We start from the raw sequence: 20,258 nt of genomic DNA, 5'->3' as shown, positions 1-20,258 counted from the left end.
CCTAGGGTGGTTCGCGGCATGGTGGCGTAAGCTACCGCCCGATCCAAAGGGCTCAGCAGGATTTATCAGAGGCTCTGGGCTTTATGGGATTTATCAGGGATTTATTTATCCATCCAGCCGAGAGCACTATATACAACAACGAGGTAGATATACAACGAGCAAAAAGACAACGAGGTAGAGGGGGCGCAACAAACATCCTCTATATTCGCCCAGTAAGGGTCGTGCTGCAGAGTTGGTAGAGTTGATAAAGCTTGTGCCGTTCCACGCGTTACGCGCACTCCCCACACGAATAAAACTTAGAACACTTTACATTAATTCTTATTTATAATCACTCCAAACGCGGTATAGGACATTTATTTTTAATTTTAAGAACTAACATTTTTCCCCAGAGGCCCCGAGAAAGCGTTTCAACGGGTCGCCAATAAAGACGAAGCTTCTTGTTTTTATGACGGATGATTTCGTTGTCCATTGGCGCAGGATTTCCATAGGCGACCGGAGCCAATCAACAGAACCTACGTTGGGACCACTCTGCTTCTGGCAAATGTAAGTTGGCAAATTATCTTCGATTTTGTCCCGCGAGTGCCTTGCTCGCCTCGTCCGCGCCGCCAGATTTGAGCTTGGACCCACGTTCCAGCGCGCCGACCCGACAAACCCACTGCCAACTTCCGAGACAATGGCCGTTCTCGACGCGCTGTTTTCCCTTTCCTCACAAAGCAACTTTGCTGGCTGGCTTTCACTCGGAGAAGAAAAGAAAAGAAAGCCTCCGCAGTAACTCGCTGACGCTCAGCTACCATTCTTCGTATCACCGGTGAATGAGTGCTCCGGGTATCGCTGTGGATATTTTGCGAGATCATCTTTTGATACGAGCGCTCGAGGTGTCCCGAGCTCCCGAGTCCGATTATTTCGCCACCGTGGGCTTCGCTTGCTTAGTTAGGCCTAGCGTTCCCGCAGTTGCCGATACCATCTTCGCGTATCGGTGAGGGAACCTTGCGATTCGCTTTTCTTGTTTGCTTCATTGTTTCCGCGCTAGGTCAGCTAGGTTGCGTAGCGTGCGCCCAGTGCGCCACTGTGAGCTTAGTTTGCCCGACTGAGGACGTTAAAATAGGAGGCGATTCGATGGGTGGCACAGTTTGGTTTCGTTGACCTGACGCCAACGCGGTCATGGGAATCGGCCTGTCTGCTTCGTGGGGTCGACTTGTCGTTTATCTATTTTTTTTTCTTCGACAAATTCCAGTCGCAGATTCCAACACTGCGCTTTAACTCTCAGGCCACGTTTTGTTCTTTTCGGAAAGCGTTCGCGCTGGGCTGCGCTGGCAGACTGCGCATTTTTTCCCCTTCCACTCGCTGGCATAACTGGCATGCTGGCCGGGCTAGCAGACGTCAAGGCGGTGTAAATTTAGCAGACGATAAAGCCGGTTTTTCTTTCTCGCATAGCACTTTAACCTGACGTCGTGCGTTCCGCGAGCCGGTACTTGGTGATGCAGGAATTCACAGTAACTTTCGCTGAACTTCTACCGATCGACGGCTTCGAGGCAAATATGTGCCCATACTGCCCTGTGACCATACAGTAAGGAGCACAATCATAGAGATGTTTTAAGGAACAAAACAAGGCTGATGCAATTAAGGGATCTAATTGTGGTTCTTAAATTGGTACATCTCATCAACTGCAGTTTAAACTCAATTTGTACAGTTGAGAGGTCCCGTTTTCGGATGAATTCGAGTAAGTCTGAACAACACTCGCTGGTGCGATTTTCGTCCATTTGAATTAATCCGAAACAATAAAACATTTCAACTCGCAGTGGCACAAAAGAACAGTCTTTTACAAATGGGTACTAATACGTTTGGTCAGAGCACAAGATCCTGAGTAGAGGCCACTCCAGGTTCGTTTAAACCCTACTTTTGGCAGAAAGGGGTCGACTGTTTATGTCGCCCAAGTTAGGTCAGGGCAACAGGCCACTAATAAAACTCAATTTTTTTTTTTTTTTTAATTTCTTATCTGGAAAATAAAATAGCGTTTGGCGCTCAGTTTCTCCCCAATGTAGCACTTGCGGTTTGAACCAGGTGCCATAATCTTATTTAAAAGTTATAAGTGATCTTTGGAAATTTTCAGTGGTAAAATAGTGACTGACAAAGCCCACATATGCATGGGGCAGGCCACCGAGAACAGGCCCCATTTTCCTATTGAAAGTTTCAGAAAATCCAATCTGAATTCTGAAACTTTTCTTTAACTTTTGAATAAGGTAACGGTAGGGAAATTTTGACATTTGGGTGGAAATCGAGCAATTGGCAACGCACACTCTATATATGCGGTGAAAAACACATTTTAAATATTTTGGGGGGGCGGGGGGGGGGGGGGGGAGGGAGGGAGGGAGGGAGGGAGGGAGGGGGAGGGAGGCACGTTGTGCTTTTTAGTTCTCACAAAAGTCGAAGCTAGGAACCCCCGATTTTATAGGTGGGGGTGGGACCTTATGATGGATCTCGGACGGTGCTACGAGCCATTGAAACTGATCCAATGTCGCGCAAGTGTCACTTGGCCTTTGGGAACATTGGACGGTCTTTGACTTGTAGCCTGCTCTGCGGCCCCAGGTGAAACGGAATCTATTGCAAACTGCAGTGTGTGGTTTGTTTGTTTCTTCCACCTGTCCCTCACCTTGTTTGCACTTGTGCAACTGTGGGATGGAATGGTGGATAAGAATGTGAAGGAAACAAGCTTCCCGGCTACTACGTCTGGCAGTTTGGCGATTTTAATATATCGGCATCTGTCGAAGCAACACTTGTTTGCAAGTTTTGTCGTGGGGCAGTTGAGGCCTGTTGACACACTCGCATATTCCGAGGACCTTGTGCCTTAAAAACTTTAAAAATCTTTCAGGACAAGAGAACAGACTGACGTAGAGGTCGATGTTATGGTGCATTAAAAAACTCGCCAAAGCTATCAAACACAAAAAACATAACACTTGCACAGCTCTCATCAACGTTACTAGAACAACGCAGTTGGGAAACTGCCATAGAGCCTGCTCTGAAAAAGTGGCACTGATCAGTACTCGAGAACCGAGCTAATGGCAATCGCAACGCCGCCATTTCTCTTACAGCGACCACTCGGGGAACTTGTATTGGTTCGAGAGTATCGCATTCGATAGCGTCCGCTGTGACTGTTCTATTCTGGGTTTAATCGGACATTTTGGCGCCGAAACATATACGGTGGAAGGGATACTGACCCCCGTCTCCCAAGCAGATGCACCGCGAATTACTACCGAGGTTAGGACACGTCCAGGTCAGGATACGCTGCCTGAAATCGCCGGTAAGACATGGTTGTATAAGAACCAATATTAAATGTGCTGCAAAACCTTGTAAACTAAAGATTTTGGAAAACATCGCGTGCCTGTCATTTTGTACTAAACTCCAATAAAAGTTCCTACAAAGATGGTTTTTTCATTTTGTTTTTATGCAAAAGCATGCTTTCTAGAAGCTCAAGGTGACCACAGTAAAGAAAAGAGATTGAGCTGCCATCTTGGCACCTTGAGCATGGGAGTTTCGGTACTCTGGGAACATTCAGTGTCTCTAACAGTAGCCACGTAAGGCAACTTTCATGTTTCAACTCGTCGCTAAAGGGTGGCGCTGTTATCGTATTTAGCTTGGTCTCGGTGGACAGCAGCGACCTAGGTTTGAACGGCAAGTTTCCCAACTGAGTGTTCTAGTAATGTTGGCTCCAATAAAAACTCTGTATTGCATCTTAAACATCTGCTTCTACTTCTATCCAAAACAAATTCAAATAGAAAAAAAAAGAAAAAAAACCTGGCATGCTGGCGCTTTTTATGAGGTGACCGTGGAACTCCATTTCTCTAGAGTGAATGTTTTCCGGTATTTGCGGAGATCAGATCCACATACTATCTGTGAGTAATGTTAGTTTATAACAGCTTAAAAACTATTCCCCCCCCCCCCCCCCCACAAAAAAAAAATGGTGTGCAAAAATGAAAAAAAAGAAGAGAATTATGCAGACACTGAAAGTGTCGCCTGATAAGTGGTGCCAGTGTGTCATCTTGTAGTAAGAGGTTTTAGGAAGTTTCGAGGGCATGCCGTCCTAAGAAGTTGCAAGTGTGTGGCCTTTAGTATTGTAGTTAGCTACTGGCGAGGGTGCCAAATCCAACTGAGGGATCATCAGTCGATATAGGCGAGTTCTTATCTGTCCGGATATCACCTATGCAGGTTGACCTCTTGCAATGTAAATAAATTAGTTTCTTTTTGTGTTTATTTTTATTTTTGAGAGACGGTAAACGCAGCAAAATTAAGCTTTGAATTTCGGAGCCCCTTGGAGTCTAACTGAAATAAACTCCACTAAACCCTGAATATTCAGCAAAGAATAAACTATGAAACATACCCTCAGGATTTTGCAAAAAAGAAACATTGGAAGGACAGATCCCAAAATATAACCAGGGACTACATTTGGCAAGTTCCTATTTCTCTCGTGTGTATTTTGTCAGTCGTGACATGCCAACGTTCTGACATTGGAGTCTGTTTCGAAAATAAAAGCCCATAACAGAACTAGCCCAAAACTGGTGCGAAGAAAAAATGTTCAAAACACTTAGGCATTGACATAATGCCACTAATGGGGTTATGGCCATGTAGTGGTTACAATGTACCGTGGCACTTATGCCGCTTGCATCAACCTTCACCGCCTCATACCGGTGCGCGCGTCGAGCATCACCGCTCTGCACCAGAGTGTTAGCAGCAGCGGCTGACATGGAGGAGCGCCTGGGTTGGTTCGAAAATTACCGTAGAATACTGTGCATCTGCCCATTCCAGAGTAAGCGCCCATTCGCAGATTGGTAAGATCTGAGGAAATATGCACAATACATTGATATGTAAAATTGATGTGGCTAAGTGCCGATCCCTCATTTTTTCACAATTATCTCTAAATTTTGAGTGGGCGTTTGTCTGGTATTTTACGGTACATTTGAATAAATATGGTTGTTCGAGCACTCAGGTGAAAGGGCAGCGAATATCAACTCAACTCTGGTTCCTATGCTGCTAAAGTGCAGTTCTACTTTTTAATGTGCAACTGTAGGTTTTCATAATATTTGTGGGTGGCAATTTATAGGAATCCTGAGTTTTCTAGGTTTAAAGAACGAGGGGGGGGGGGGGGGGGATCGGATCGGGGTTGTATATTGATTGAAATACATCTCAACGGTTTTGCTGGTTTTTCCTCGCATTTTATGGAAATTATTTTTGCAAGCTAAATAAGCTACCAAGTAAAAAGAGGAGAGACTCGACCAAGGTATCACACTATGCTTCATTTCACGACAATTTTTTTCAATACCACATGTAAACAGAACCTACTCTGACCTAAGTCTTATTTCTAAAAAAAAAAAAAAAAAAAAGGGTGTACGTTTTATTTAGCGATGCAGTCACGTTTTCATTTTGAAGTGATGAGCAAATAAGCATTGGCATGTACTCCAAAAGCTTTGGTGGCTGATTCGAATCAATATTTTGCCTGCTACAAAACCTGCTGCAGAAAGTCAAATGCCACTTCCATCACTCTGTGAGTAAAAAATACATCATTGGCAATTTACCCTTTAACCCCCAGATTATTTCCAAAAAATGCACCGAATTTCCAAAAAAATTTGTATGTAGTCATTTTTTGTTTGTTTTTCTGATTGGGAACATATTTTGCTTGGTTGGTTCCTGGTTGTAATTAATACTAAAACTAAAAAAATAAATAAAGGGTGATTTCAGATAAGATCGACCAAAGGATGGCTAGTCGACATTTTCAAATCAACTGATGTTTTTATATGTTATTGTCTAGTGTCTGGTATGAACGAATCCAAACTTAGTTTTGACTAGAAAAAATACTTGGGGACAGGAAAAATCGTAAGGCATGAGGTGGTGGACAGTTGCATTAACGCGCACTGATGGAGGGGGGCCCGTTTGAGAGTGAATAACTAAAGCGATAACATTAGGAGAACTCTAATACGTTTTAGGCGCAAACTATGGGTATAGCTTGCTTGTAATATAAAGTAATCATATTTATTTAAAATTTATTTATTTTTCTAAAAATTGACAAACATGCCTGCTCGAACGACAAATGGCAAACTTTGGAGGTCTGTATCTCATGAAATAATTTAATCATTATGATATAATTTGAGGATATTATTCTACTAATATATAGCTAATATTTAAAAAATAACTAAGGTATCTGTGTGATACAATAGTTAGGATATATTTAGTCAAACATGGAAAAAAAATCAAACAAAGAAAAATTCCGATGCGAATAAAAAAAAACACCACCCTCGATTTTTTTAAAATTTAGGTAACTTGTTATACTCTATTTCGGCATTCATTTCCATTAAAAACATGTTGCATCATTTTATTGAGAAAGAAGATACAACTCCCCAAAGTAGGGTCCTTTTTCAAAGCCTACACTTAGCAGTGTTTTATACAAGAACTGACTCTGAGTTCCAGTTTCATGAAACCAACACACATCTTTTATATATTTTTATTCAGATGAGGCCAATGATAACTAAAGAAATCGTTCACACACTTAAATTAAGGAGAAACTACCGTGTACAAAGAGGTATCATATTACGGACTAGTGATCCGAGAAAAGATCATGCAGCCATCGGCCACTAGGAACTTTGTTTACTTTATTCTCCTGCGACACTATATGCTATTCCCTCTTCCGCTCTACCTTCATCTCTCTCTCTCTCTCTCTCATATATATCCCTGATATATATCCAGAACAAAAACATGTTCAAGCATTCCCTTTCTGCGTGGTAGTGTTCTGTGGCTAGCAAAAATCATTTCCTCGCTAAGCTCACGATTATGGCAAAATAGTTGCCGGAAACCGCAGACGACACTCGTCGCTAGTTCTGGCAAACTGGCCGATACAATCTTTTTTTCGCATTTCCCCGCTCGCTGTCAAGGACAAGGGGGTTCGCTTCAACCAGCAAAACATGGCCGCTAGGGAGGCTGTAGTGAGGGTGGGCGCAACTCGAAACCTGGAGAGCGTTTGCAATTTAATGGCGGCGCCTGAGAGAGAGGATTCGAGAAAGGATATGCGCCAGTGTTGCCTGCGTGAGAACAGGCGCCCGCTCTGTTGCAACTCTGTTGCTCCATGCGCCTTTCCTCCTCTCGCCTCCCATTGCAAGCAACGAGCGCCTTGGCGCAGCCTCTCTCGCTTCCTTCTCGCTCCGAGAATTGCAAACGTCGAGCGGAGAAAGCAAAGTTGCCAGACAAGCAGCAACGTCCAAGATGGCGGAATTTACCATTTTTCGCGTTAAAAAAATACTTAACCTATCGCAACAAAACTGGTGGCTATGGAAAAGTAATCATTTATACCTTGTGTAAATTATTCAAGCACCTTAATGGGCTTTCATGACCCGAGTTAGGAAAGAAAACGACCCTTTGCCCCATAGACTCCCAGCAAAATTTAGCAATTAAATGGCGTCCATGTCCCGTGATCGCCGATCTAGCAGTTGCACCCACCCTCACTTGAGCCTCCCTAATGGCCGCCGACGCCTGTTTACTGAGCAGTCATGCCTGTCGCCATCTCACTCGCTGGCGTCACGGGCGATAATATCAGGCACAAAGGGGCACACCAACCGGCAGCATTATCCCCAAATACTCGAGCCTCGCGTAAATACATAGAGTGTAAACGCTGTCGCCATGTTATCGTAGTAAGACCGCCCCCCCCCCCCCCCCCCCCCTCCCCCAACGGGGGACTGCAGTACGCGACGGCGTACTAACACAACGGCGACGATATCGACATCGCGGGCTCCGAATTTTCCCATAGTTCTACTCCACGGGCATTTCTCGAAACGCTTGATATTGTGTACGCCCGCCTGGAAGGATTTCAGGCGCGTAGTTAAGATAAGGCGGTTCTCCGCGTCAAAAGAAAGCAATTTCACAAAAGCTTAAAAGCGGCGGCGACGCGTGTGCGGTGAGTGCTTGTAGTTTTGGTGTAGACAGGGTGTGTGTGTTCTCGTTGTTGACACCAGCCGGCGATAAGGCACTGCAGGCGGTAGCTCAGTACAGCAAGGGCTAATCCGAGTGACCATCAACGTAACCCCACCGCCAACCCCTCGCGAACCGGTCGCCGACATGGCTCAGGCTGTGTCATGAACCACGTGGTAGAAGCTCGGGTGCTTTCATATCAGCGCGTGGAGGGACGACAGTGCGATTCCGGAAAGTCTTTTTCGAAGGCCGCTGACCACAATTTTTTGTCTGGAGACTTTCCCTCTTTCTTCCTTTGACGTGGATCAAGCTTTGCCGACAGCCTCAGTTGTGACCTCTCTTTTCAAATGTATGTTTGCAGTGAGTGAGCTCCTCAGCCTCGGACTTGTCACTTGTGCACCCAGTAGTTCTTTCACTTGGCAATTATATGCCATCAGTTGGGGTTTACTTTCTAGTATTTATGTATACATTATGAAGACGTCCTGGAGCTCCGAACGAGTGTTTTGTGCAGATTACTTTTGCAAACACAAAAAGACTATACCAAAGCAGCGGAATTTTCGAAGTGTTGGCGAGTTGGACCTAAACTCGTTGAAGCAAATTCTTCCGCCTGACTGTTCCACCAAAGTGAGTGCGACGGACTACCTGTGCTACCATTGCTTCATGCACATCACTAAGGAGATCTCGATGCGAAGCTCAGAGCAGTGCCCTGACATATTTGTGCCAGCTGAAGAAGCAATTGAAGATCTAAATCGCAGCATACTACCTACAGATGTGTCGCCGCTGAGACAACCAAGCGTCGTAAGAAGTCGAGACAGGCCTGCCTATGTCAAGAGAAAGCAGACAGAACTGGAGCAGGTTGCTGTCAAGAATATACGCTCAAGGCTATGTATTGCGTACGACAGGGACGCACCATCGGGGTCGTCCGAACCAACATGCTCCACATGCACTGAGTGGGTGGACAACTTTCGGCAGGCCTTTGAAACCGCCACCTCTCTCCGGAAACGTTGTCAACTGCTTACACTCCTGCCGTCAACACTGACGAAGAATGAGGTTCAAAAGATGATTCCACAGGCCTCAATGTACCTCATCAGTAAATCCCGAAAACTCAAGGAAAAGCATGGCGTGTGGTATGAGCCGGATCCTTACACGAGGTGCAAGGTGAGCCCTGAGAACCTGTCTGTTGCCCTAGAGTACTTCACGAAAGACGAGCTACAATGTTCGCGCAAAAGTCCCAACCAGAAGGACGTCATCTCTGTCATGCTCAACAGAGAGAAAACGTTCGTGCCAAAGCGCTTCATGACACGCTCAATACGAGAGGCCTTCCGTATATACAAAGACAAGCATCCCGATTCCGGCGTTGGGCTAACGAAATTTTATTCGTTGCGCCCTAGATGGGTCCAATGTATTCCACACCAGGAAGTGTGCGTTTGTGTGCGCTGCGCCAATTATTATCTTTGTATTGCCGCTCTAGAGAACGTTACAGGCTCAACATTCAACACTGGTGAAATGAACTCGGCATTTCTGTGCGACCCAGCAACAGAACTGTGCCTTCAAGGAGACTGTGATCACTGCCCAAAAGGCCAGTTTCTTACACTCCAGGAACTTGATATCCCTGAGGATGAAGAGATTGTGCTTGCAACATGGGAGTCCGGCGACCTTGTGAAAAAAACTTTGGAACCTGAGACTTTCCTAAAAGTCATCCAAGTGACGGTTGGAAGTTGGGTACTTCACAACCATATCCGGCAAACGCAAGGTAAAGCGATCTACGATGAAAAACAGTGCATGCAACGCAGGAGCATTGTCTTTCATTTTGACTTTGCTTAAAACTGGACCATCGTGCTTCCTGACGAAGTGCAAGCATATCACTGGAAAAAAAAACAAGTTTCGATATTTACATGTGTAGTGACGACAAGAAAATCTACAAACAGCTTTGCCATCATCAGTGAGGACCTGTGTCACGACGCCGCTCACGCTTGCTTGGCTCTAGAAAAAGTGAAGGAGTGGGTTGAAGACAACGTTGCGGTATACTCGTATGTGACGTACGTAAGTGACGGCGCCGCCAGTCATTTCAAGAATCGCTACCAGCTTCACCAATTTGCAAAGGACGATTGCCCACAAGCCCAGTGGTTATTTTCTGCATCTGGACATGGGAAAAATGCATGTGACGGAGTTGGCGGACTCGTGAAGCACCAGGCCACGCTGAACAACCTGAGAGAACGTTCAGTAAGCGCAATTCAGACGGCCAGGACAATGGTGAGCGTTCTATCAAAGAAACTGAAAGGCGTGCATCTTGTATATCTGGACGAAAATGAGGTTGTTCGGTATAGTGAACAAAAAAAAGAAGAGTGGCTGACGGTGCGCGCCTTCCCTGGCATTCAGTCTTGGCACACGTGGCGGCTCAGCAAGTCATCAACAGAAGGGACCTGTGACGTATATGTAGCACGGACAGTCGGATCTGCTTGGAAGCAACTTTATTAAATGGGTACAGCGAGGAAAACCTTAGCGTAAAGTGCCGAATTTGATTTCCCAAGGACTGCTCATTTTGAATGCAGGGACATCTTATTTATCACATTTTTCTTCACGGGGTATTTAACCTACTGTTTTTGTTGGTGGTTACTAATAATTTTTATCTGATCACTATAAAAAAAATCCCAAAATGTTATCCTCGAGCAGGATAAAATATATCGGCTTGCCACGATTCATTCATACACCGAGAGCATCGAAGCTGCTCCAGTTAGGCACTATGGCATCCGTCACCTGAAATTGTTTGTAATCGTAAATACACAGCCAACCTAAATATCTTACTATTATATCTTTGTTTTTGTGTGTGGAAGTAAAGTTATTTATTTTACTCTAGATGTAAAATATACCGGAAGGTACAACTTCACACTGCATCATCTTTTCTCAAATCGTTAGTCTCTAATATGATACCACTTTGTACGCTTATGTAAAATGCTGTATATAGTTTCTCCTCCCTTTTACTGTGTGACCGATCACTCTTTTTATCAATGACCTCATCTGAATAAATGTATATAAAAGATTTGTGCAAGTTTCATAAAACTGGAACTCAGAGTCACTTCTTGTATAGGACACTGCTAAGTGTAGGCTTTGAAAAAGGACCCTACTTTGGGGAGTTGTTTCTTCTTTCACAGTGCAATGATGCAACATGTTTTTAATAGAAATGAATGCTGAAATAGAGTATAACAGGGTACCCAAATTTAAAAAAAATCGAAGGTGGTGTTTTTTTTTTATTCGCATTGGAATTTTTCTTTGTTTGATTTTTTTCCCATGTTTGCCTAAATATATTGTAACTATTGTGTCACTCAGATATTTTATTTATTTTTTCAATAATAGCCATATATTAGTAAAATAATGTCTGCAAGTTATGTAATAATGATTAAATTATTTCATGAGATACAGATTTCCAAAGTTTGCCATTTGTCGTTCGAGCAGGCATGTTTGGCAATTTTTAGAAAACTAAATAAATTTTTAATAAATATTATTACTTTATATTACAAGCAAGTTGTACCCATAGTTTGTTTGTAAAAAGTTTTAAAATTCTCCTAATTGTTTTAATTATTCACTTTCAAACTTGCCCCCTCCATCAGTGCGCGTTATTGCAACTGTCCACCTCTCCCTGCCTTACAATTTTTCTTGTCTCCAAATTTTTTTTCTGGTCAAAATTAAGTGTGGATTTGTTTATACCAGACACTAGACAATGTCATATAAAAACATCAGTTGATTTAAAAATGTCGACCAGCCACCCTTTGGTCGATCTTATCTGAAATCACCCTAAAACACTTTAAGGACGGCTTTTTCTCAATGTATGCAAGAGTAATATGGTATAATATACTGAAACGTGCCATATATATCTGAACCGATACGGCGTAACAAACAGTGAAGTTCGTAGACACTTTATACTGGCGGCGAGTTCTTGGTGCTCATGCGGGCACTAGCTAGCTCGTCACCGTGGTTGTCGCCGCTCTTGTTGCCGTCGTCGGAAGCCGTCTTGTATTTACAAACAATGTCAGACTCGCTCTGGAGACAAATCCGAGGTCTTCAGCATCGCTGCTGTCCAATCTACTGCAAGAAACGGCTCTTTTTCTGGACACATCGCCGCCACTGGCATACCTCATGCGTGCCGCCATTTTTAAATCGCCGTTGCCAGGCCACCGATTGTTGTCAGGCTAAGTACACGGCAAAGGTGCATGCAAAGCATATTTTGTTTTTCTGGACTTCTACCGCCCCCTGGTGTTGAAATTAGAAACCGGAACCAATTACCGGGCGTAACTCGCCTTTGGCGCAGAGAGCGGCACAGCATCGGGGTGGATGAGTGCGACTCGTCATTGGCGATATTGGTGCAAACTCCAAATGACGAGTACAGCCCAGGCCTGGGGGTGGAAGGGTTAAAGGGACACTGACAGGGTGTTTATGCTTGCCAAGGTTTTCATTTCTACACGACATATGAGAGCCCAACAACAATTTGCGGCTCAAAATTCGGTTTCTTTCTGCCCGAAAACCGCCGATCGAGAACTGACCGGTTTGAGTGGTGCTCGCTCTCTTCTCTGTGGTCACATGCCGTTTTTTATGGTTTAGACACAACCACCAAAGCTAATCAGAGTCAATGAAGTCACACACTCAATACCAGAAATGGACAAAAAATATGATGTTCATTTTTTGTGGCTTTTAAAAAACTGCAAATACATTGATTCAAGAAAAAAAAAAAACATTGCACAGCCACGTGACTTCTGCCAACTCTCTCCTCCCCTCTATTTCTTATTCTTCCCCAGTTCAGTTTCGGTTTTGAGCAGTTGCATTTTTTTGGTTTATTAAAAATATATGTGATGCTGTAGCAAAGTATTAATTGGGTAGTACTCTGACAACCATTATAAATCGCCCCCCCTAAAAAAGAAAAATTTGGCTGGTATCAGTTTTTTTTTTTTAAAGTAGCTGTGCCCACTGCTGCGTGCCAAGATAGGAGAGCAGAAAGAAAAACTAGCGAAAGTGACGTCGTCGGCAGTGTCACGTGACCCTTACTCGCCCCTAAGCAGGCTCAGAGATGCCGATGATGACATCACGATGCCTTCGACAGATAACCAGGAGTAAAGAGGCTCGCCAAATGCGCCGTTTTCCAAAATAAGAGCGGTTTGCATTTACATCTGGGCACCTAACAATAAATAAAGGGCAAACGATCCCTACCCGGTATATATATTTTTGTGCGTTTATATCTGTATTATTGTCACTCTACCTCTTCGTCGGTTAGACTTTAAATGTTCTGCTATGCTTTGAGTGATTATTTACTTTGAATCTTATTGTGTACTCTATATCAAGTGCTGGGGGGCGGGAGCCTGTCAAGCTCCAATTCCTGAAATGTCCATGAAACATTTTATCTCCCATTCTGCCAATGCTTCAAGGGGCGGAATAACAATTTCAAGAAATTGGTCAATTAATCGCAGAAATCAGTCTATGTCACCTACAAAATGAAGAACAGAAAACCATTTTTTTTTCTTCTGTACGCCAGATTCTATAAAGAACGAAACAAATCGGAGGTTGGGGTATTGCCCAACTCGCACAATCTTTCGAGTGAGGTGTGCAGTGACGTCACTCGGACGTTGGGTTCTACTAATGCGATTCTCGACTTTGCAAAGTTGAATTCGGCTGCAATAGAGCGCCACATCCACTTAACATCGTTGAAGTTTGCAGCAAGTGACCGAGACAAAAGACAGTTCGCTGTGGGTATGGTTTCTTTGACCTCCGGCAGATGGCGCTACGAAAGCTTGTGTGCTCCGGACGACGACACACCGAGGTTCCGACGACCGCCACATGCGGGTGCAGATCGGGAAAATATGAGTTTTTTCTTTCGCGATAAAGCGGCTAAACTGCAGTATTTTCTTTCACTTGTGCCAAGATAAATGGTATAAAAAATATGAGCTACAAGTGAACGGTGAAATACACAGCGCCAAGAAAACTAAGGTCAAGAGGATGAAGTACACACACGAAGCGCGTTGCATACCTTATTTCATTTCCTGTGTTTGTGTACTTCAATTCGCCATTACCATGTACCACCAACTTGCCCAACTTTCCACCACATTACGAGCTACAAATTATTTCAATGTTAAATTCGCCGCACTGCCCCTTTGTCTAGAGGATTGGTGAGTGCCACATCATTTGCACGCTTTTGAATACTCCTCCGGGATGACCGGTCTCATCCAGTACACAATAGATAGCATAACGGAAGAACTTTGTTAAATCTCCAGCTTTGTCGATTGCCTAGCATTTAGGCGAACTGGTACCAGTGGCATAAAGAAACTCGATCTCAGATGGCCTGTCCAAAGGGAGTGACCGGAAGGTGCTCGGGGTTAGAGCACGTCGGAATGTTATAATGTTCCTCGCATGTAAACAACGTAAAATGAAGGTAGAAGACTAGGAGGAGGGAGCGGGTGTCAGATTTTTGTAATTTATTCGATCGTTGACAGTCATTGAACCATCCTCAAATGCAGTTATCCATTGCTTCAAGTGGCAGTTTGTCAGGAAATGTAACTACCTATGGGCTCGTGCTAATAGTGCAGATAATTGAATAGTATGGCAACATTTATAGCCTTCACAATGCAATAAAAAGCTATCCTACACTAGCTTGCCTTGCAGCGTTAAAGGACACATGCAAAGGGAAAAAACATTTTTTTTAAACGGCTTAGATGGAAAAAGGACGCCATAAAACAATTTTACAACGAAGAAAAAAAATTTTTAGAGCTATATTTACGGCGCAAAACGAATTTGTAGTTGGCGCCCGCTGGCACCGCGGAAAAGTGGTCTGTATTTATCACGTGACTGGTCTTTATTTATCACGTGGTGCTTGCGTTCTTTCGGAAGCTTCCTATGGCCTCTAAAAGTAACTTATTCATCTTTGTTTGAAGTATAACAAAAAACTAAGATGAATAAGTATCTTTTAAAACCCAAAGGAAACTCCTGAAAAAGCGCAAGCAGACGTGATAGACCTGTGCGCCGGCCAGACGACGGCGGCGGCGCCCCGAAGCAGACGAACTTGTGCGGCGGCGGCGACGGCGGCGTGGAGAAACCCGTTGAAGCGACGTTCGCACAACGCTCCGCGTGCGGCGGCGACGCAGCGCGGCGGCGCGCGGGCCTACCACGTGACTAGCGGCGGCTCCCGCGAGCGCCAACTACAAATTCGTATAGCGCCGTAAATATAGCTCTAAAAATTTTTTTTCTTCGTTGCAAAATCGTTTTATGACATCCTTTTTCCATCTAAGCTGTCTAAAAAAAATGTTTTTTTCCTTTGCATGTGTCCTTTAAGGATGCGAACGATGCTGCGCCATGCGATTTGAACTGCCATTTGCGCAAGCCTCAACGTAACATATCAGCCATATATCTTCGAAGGAAAGTGCAAGTAATGTTTCAAACCAACCTGTCTTGGTACTTTGACAGCAACACTTCGTCTCTGGTGAACATCAATGAAATAGTCTGTGATGGCATAGTGTCACTGACAAGGTGTGAACGGCGGGCTTCATCTGTCCTGCCTCCAGCTTTCTGCCTTCGACAGTGCTTCAGCTTCTTGTGCATCCGTAGCGTGCGCCCACGGCGGAACCACGGTGAAAAGCGTAGAGCGCGTGCTGGAAGCCAGGCATTCGGAAGACCTTTCGTTCTTACTCTGGCAGTCCCCATAGTAAAATCAACCCACACTGTCTTATCTACAGTTCACACTGGTTTTTTACACGCAAAGTATGGGAACTGGACATTAAGTGTTCCACATTCCTTGAAAGCCACTGGGAAATATTATTCCAAGGAAAAGTTCATGCTTTTACGGCATGCCACTGGTATATGAAGCCAAGTTGAAGAGGCTTATTACTGAACTTAAAAAAAAGCTTTGATTAAAGTACAGGGTGTCCCCCCCCCCCCCCCCCCCCCCCCCCCCCCAAAAAAAAATGTACAAGGTTTTTTCCGTCGCAAAAATAATCTTTGCGTCGCCGAATGCTCAATATCCGCCCAAATGTAGCACGAGTTGTCCAAACTAGATGCCAAAGTTTCGGGACTAACCAATATCTTATTCAAAAGTTATAAGTGATTTTCTTGAATCTTTTTCTAGAATGCATTCAGCTCTATTTTCTCATTGAAATTTTATGAAAATTTCAGTGGGAAAGTACAGTAAGCTTAAAAAATTACAGGAAGCTTAATAAATTCAGTAAGCTTAAAAAAAAAATCTTTTTTTAAAGCTTTCTGTTTTTTCATTTTAAAGATGACAGTGCATGCCCCTGAGCACAGTGAATCACATTTTCCAGACTGCACGAACGTGACTAGCCTAAAGCTTAGATACTGTTAGAATATACACCAACTCAACTCTCCTACGTCACGCCGCGGTGGTGGCGCGCCGGACGCACTTCCGGTCTGCGGCGGTGGGCAGAAGTCGCCGTGCCAGACATGCATTCCTGTGTTCCCTTGGAAGAAACGAGACAAAAACCTGCTTTCTCGTCAAAATGCTGCGACGGGGGTTGTACCAAAAGAGTCTGGAAAGGTTTGAAGATCAGTTTTCATGTGTTTTTGCCCTCTCCGTTCGTCCGAGAACGTGGATAGTAGCCGTGAAAAGGGCAAACCAGACGCTGTCGAACTACGATTGCGTGCGCGGGCAACACTTTGTGGTCGCCAGAAGTATTTGCTTTGTTCCAACATAAACGAGAGAAAACCTCCAAGTTGTCTGGACCACCCACGGGTTCAGTGCGTCTTCAAAGTCACACGGCCGCCTGATCGTTCGAACTTTCGTCTGCTCTTTCAAACGTCTGCTTTTTGTCGTCTGCTCGTTCAAACAAACGCGGCTCGTAGACCAAACTTTGACCCGGTGATTGCAATAAGAAGTAATTGCACACCTCAAAAGACTTAAGTAGGCTCGGTGTGAAAAGTAGATACAAGATGTTGATCATTGGTACCGGTGGTCATCACCGACTTGTTACGCTTGGTCTGTTCCCGCTTCCGATTTTCAGTATCCACGTCGATCATCGCCGCTACCTTCTACACTTTTGCAACACGAGCGACGTCGCTACCGAAAATAGCTGGAAGAATCTCATCATGGTTTTGGCGTCCATTCTGCGGCGTTCATGCGAATGAATCGCCGCACGTCACATTATTTACGGAAAGTTTAGCGGCGTAACGAGCCTTGACAATTTCGCTTAAGCGATTAAAGTGGTAAGACATTGCGATGAGGACGTAGAATCGACAATTCCAACGCGAAAAAGAGTAGACAGACTCACACAGACGCCGACAACGTGACATTCGAGTGGTTTGTTGACGCGGGACGCGGTGCTTCTTGCCCGTACCCCATTACGCATGCGTTCGAACTGTCGTCTGCTCTTTCAAACTTGGCTGCTTTTTGTCGTCAGCTCGTTCAAACGACAGCGGCCCGGAAACCAAACGTTGACCCGGTAATTGCGATAAGAACTAAGTGCAGGCCTCAAAACACTTTTGAAGGTTGGTTGGGGTAAGTAGGCTAAGTGTAAACAGATACAAGAAGATGGTTATCATTATTGTTACCAGTGGCCATCACCGACTTGTAATGCCCCATTTTACTTCCGGTTTTCAGTATCGACGTCCACCATCTCAGCTACGGTCCACGCTTTTGCAGTCCGAGCAACGTCGCGTCTGAAAACAGCGAGCATAATCTCATCGTGGGAGTCAGGCTTTAGCGCCCATTCTGCGGCGTCCACGTGAAATGAATCGGCGCACGTCACATTAGTCACGCAAAGTTTTGCCTCATTAGTTTTGCTGAAGCCGCTCAAATAGTGAGACATTGTTAGGAGGACGTAGCATCAACAATTCCAACGCGAAAAAGAGCACGGGGACTCCCACCGACGCCGACAACAACGCAATTCAATGGTTTGTTTATGGGCGACGGCGGGCTTCTTGCCCACCATCCACCGCGCATGCGCGGCGCCGGTGGCGTCCGCTAGGGGCGCTCCGGTTTGTTTGTAAACATAAGTTGGTGTATAGTGGTACAGTTATGATCAGATGAAACATTTTTGGGACTGACTGTAATTTAGAAAGTCAATAAATAATTTCCAAATTTGGTGAAAAAATTGTGTCCATTCTTTGTAACGGACACTGTATTTGACTCCATGCTGTCCGTCATTTTGCTTTTAGTTTAACGATAACTTACTAAAATTGCTTCCAACCTTTGATGCGGATATTGCTAAATGCCGAAAACTTGGCATCGCCTCAACCGCTATAACGTCTTGCCGTAGCCAGAGAAATGAGCCGCCATGTTCTCTCACCAGCCAGATAAGACCCACATGGTATTTTGCTTTTATGATAAGCACATTAGAGCACTATACCATATTTTCTGGACTATACATATTCAGAAGTTGAATTTTTGTGCTGTGCAGACACTATATACTATAAGGATTTTTTTTTTAAATATTGTTTATTATGACGAGGTGTGCAAGGTTTATTGCATGACAGCATGTGAACGATGATTTATGTAGGATACATGGCTTTGTGAGCAAGTAAAGCGAGCATTTGTCAACATGCGCTGCATACGAGAATTGTTTATGTGCAAACCAAGTAGCAAGTGCGGACTAAAAGATAACTTTTTTTTCTTTAACCAAACTTTGCTTCTCCAGAAAATAAACTAGATGTGTACTATAGTCCGGAAAACATGGTAACTAGCTCATAATCGGACGTTAGTGGCATGTTTTGGGTAACGCTTGTTCAGTTCACGCTTGCAAATGTCGTGCCAAAGGGAATCACCGACGAGCGACACTGCCCCCATGCAGTTGGGACGAGCTCGAAGGAGGTCGCCGACAGTCGTAGCGCCCGCGCTGCCACGGGGCCCGGACCGAGGCCGGTGCGAGGAGGGATGCAGATGGAGCAGTACCAGGTGGTGAGCTCGGTGGGGGCCAGCTCGTCCCAGGGCCAGTCCCTGGCAGTGGCCACGGCGGACCACCAGCAGCAGGTGGCCGTGATGCAGTCGCTGTCCGGCACCCCCATCACCCACGTCACCACACAGCCGCAGGTGAGGACGGTTCATTTCGGTGCCACTTAGCCCCTTCGCGGTCGAGTTTTAGAGTGCAGCTCTTAGGCGCCCGTTTCCGGCCTTAGTGGTGTCTCCGTAACTGCACGTTGCATTCTGGGACGTTCCCGATAATGACATGACGTGTAATGTCACGAGGGTCACCCGTGAAGGTCACGACCTTCACTGTGAAAGTCACGTGAATGTCACAACCTTCACGAGGCCTTCACGAGAGATGTCACTAGGGTCACAAGTGACGTCACGAGGGAGAAGGAGGGGGGTACCCTCCTCTCTGTACCCTCCCCTCCTCCTCCTCAGGAGCTGCGCTCTAATTCGGCATTACAGGGAATTGTAAACGTCTTTCATTTTTTTCTTTCCATAAAGTGTTTCCCAGTAATTGGGTTTTATTTCGAAAGAAACAGTTTAAATAAAGGGTCAACACATTTTTTTTTTTTCTAAGGATCCTACTGGGAGCACATGTTGTGCTTGCAAGAAGTTCAGGTTTAGAAGCATCGAGTGAAAATACTAAAGGCAAAAAGTTGTCACCTTCCTTCGATTCGGTTTCATTTTGGCGTGTCTGGTTCCACGACATTCCGTCAGTTTCGGGTTTTGAACCGGAGGTACTTTACGGAGCTTCTCCATCAGAGGGTAAGCTCTCGTCCTGTGAATTCAATTCTGAGGAGCATTAAAAGACTGAACCGAAAGAACCGGTGCTTCGATTGCCACTACCATTGGAGCAGCCGACATGCATAGCGACCATCTCATGTGCGTCATGCGTGCCGAACGTCTTAATTTAAAAACTATAAACGGTCCCTGCAAAGTCAACCACGGTGCCGCGATTATAGTTTCCTAAGACGTGACAAATAGCAACACCTCCCGTGATGTGTTTAGTTTCGCGTTTAGGTGGGCACTTTCAAACGTGAAGCTGCCGTGTACATGCGCGGCGATGACTATCAGAAGGTTAACAGCCCAGAGGCCCGTGGGATGGTATGTTTTGTCTTGCACAAAATACTTACGTGGTGCAACAATATCGTTGCCAAAAGTACAGTCAAAGGAATTAACCTCACGACGCGCTCGAGCGTATTAAATAGTCTACTAAATATTGTCGCAAGTATGGCAGAGCCAACAATGCACGCGGCTGCCGCATGGAAGGACGGGTTTAGGACCCCTGGTCAACCCGGTTTTTTCTTTTACGATTCCGTACTCTTCCAGAAAGTTCCTGCTCGTTCTCAGCTGTCACCGTGTGTTCCAGTTCGGAACATTCCCATACTTACCGCATGTCGTCCTTGGCAGCGTTCTC

The 20,258-nt window shown here is 45.0% G+C and overlaps 1 protein-coding gene across 1 annotated transcript in view; it reads left to right on the top strand.

Annotated features, from left to right (window-relative positions):
* The first annotated feature begins 212 nt into the window (after nt 1–212).
* LOC8028254 (nuclear transcription factor Y subunit alpha) overlaps nt 213–20,258 on the top strand; it is a 53,222-nt gene continuing 33,176 nt past the window's right edge. Inside the window, exons 1-2 of the mRNA XM_029991788.4 lie at nt 213–543; nt 18,723–18,961. Of these exons, the coding sequence (XP_029847648.2) occupies nt 18,806–18,961 (156 nt within the window). The 5' untranslated portion in view covers nt 213–543; nt 18,723–18,805. The remainder of the gene's footprint in view (nt 544–18,722; nt 18,962–20,258) is intronic.

This window comes from Ixodes scapularis, unplaced genomic scaffold (assembly GCF_016920785.2).
Source record: "Ixodes scapularis isolate PalLabHiFi unplaced genomic scaffold, ASM1692078v2 PGA_scaffold7__128_contigs__length_106722199, whole genome shotgun sequence".
Lineage (NCBI taxonomy): Eukaryota > Metazoa > Arthropoda > Arachnida > Ixodida > Ixodidae > Ixodes > Ixodes scapularis.
Note: the sequence above shows the minus strand (reverse complement) of the source record. Positions and strands in the feature narration are given on the sequence as shown.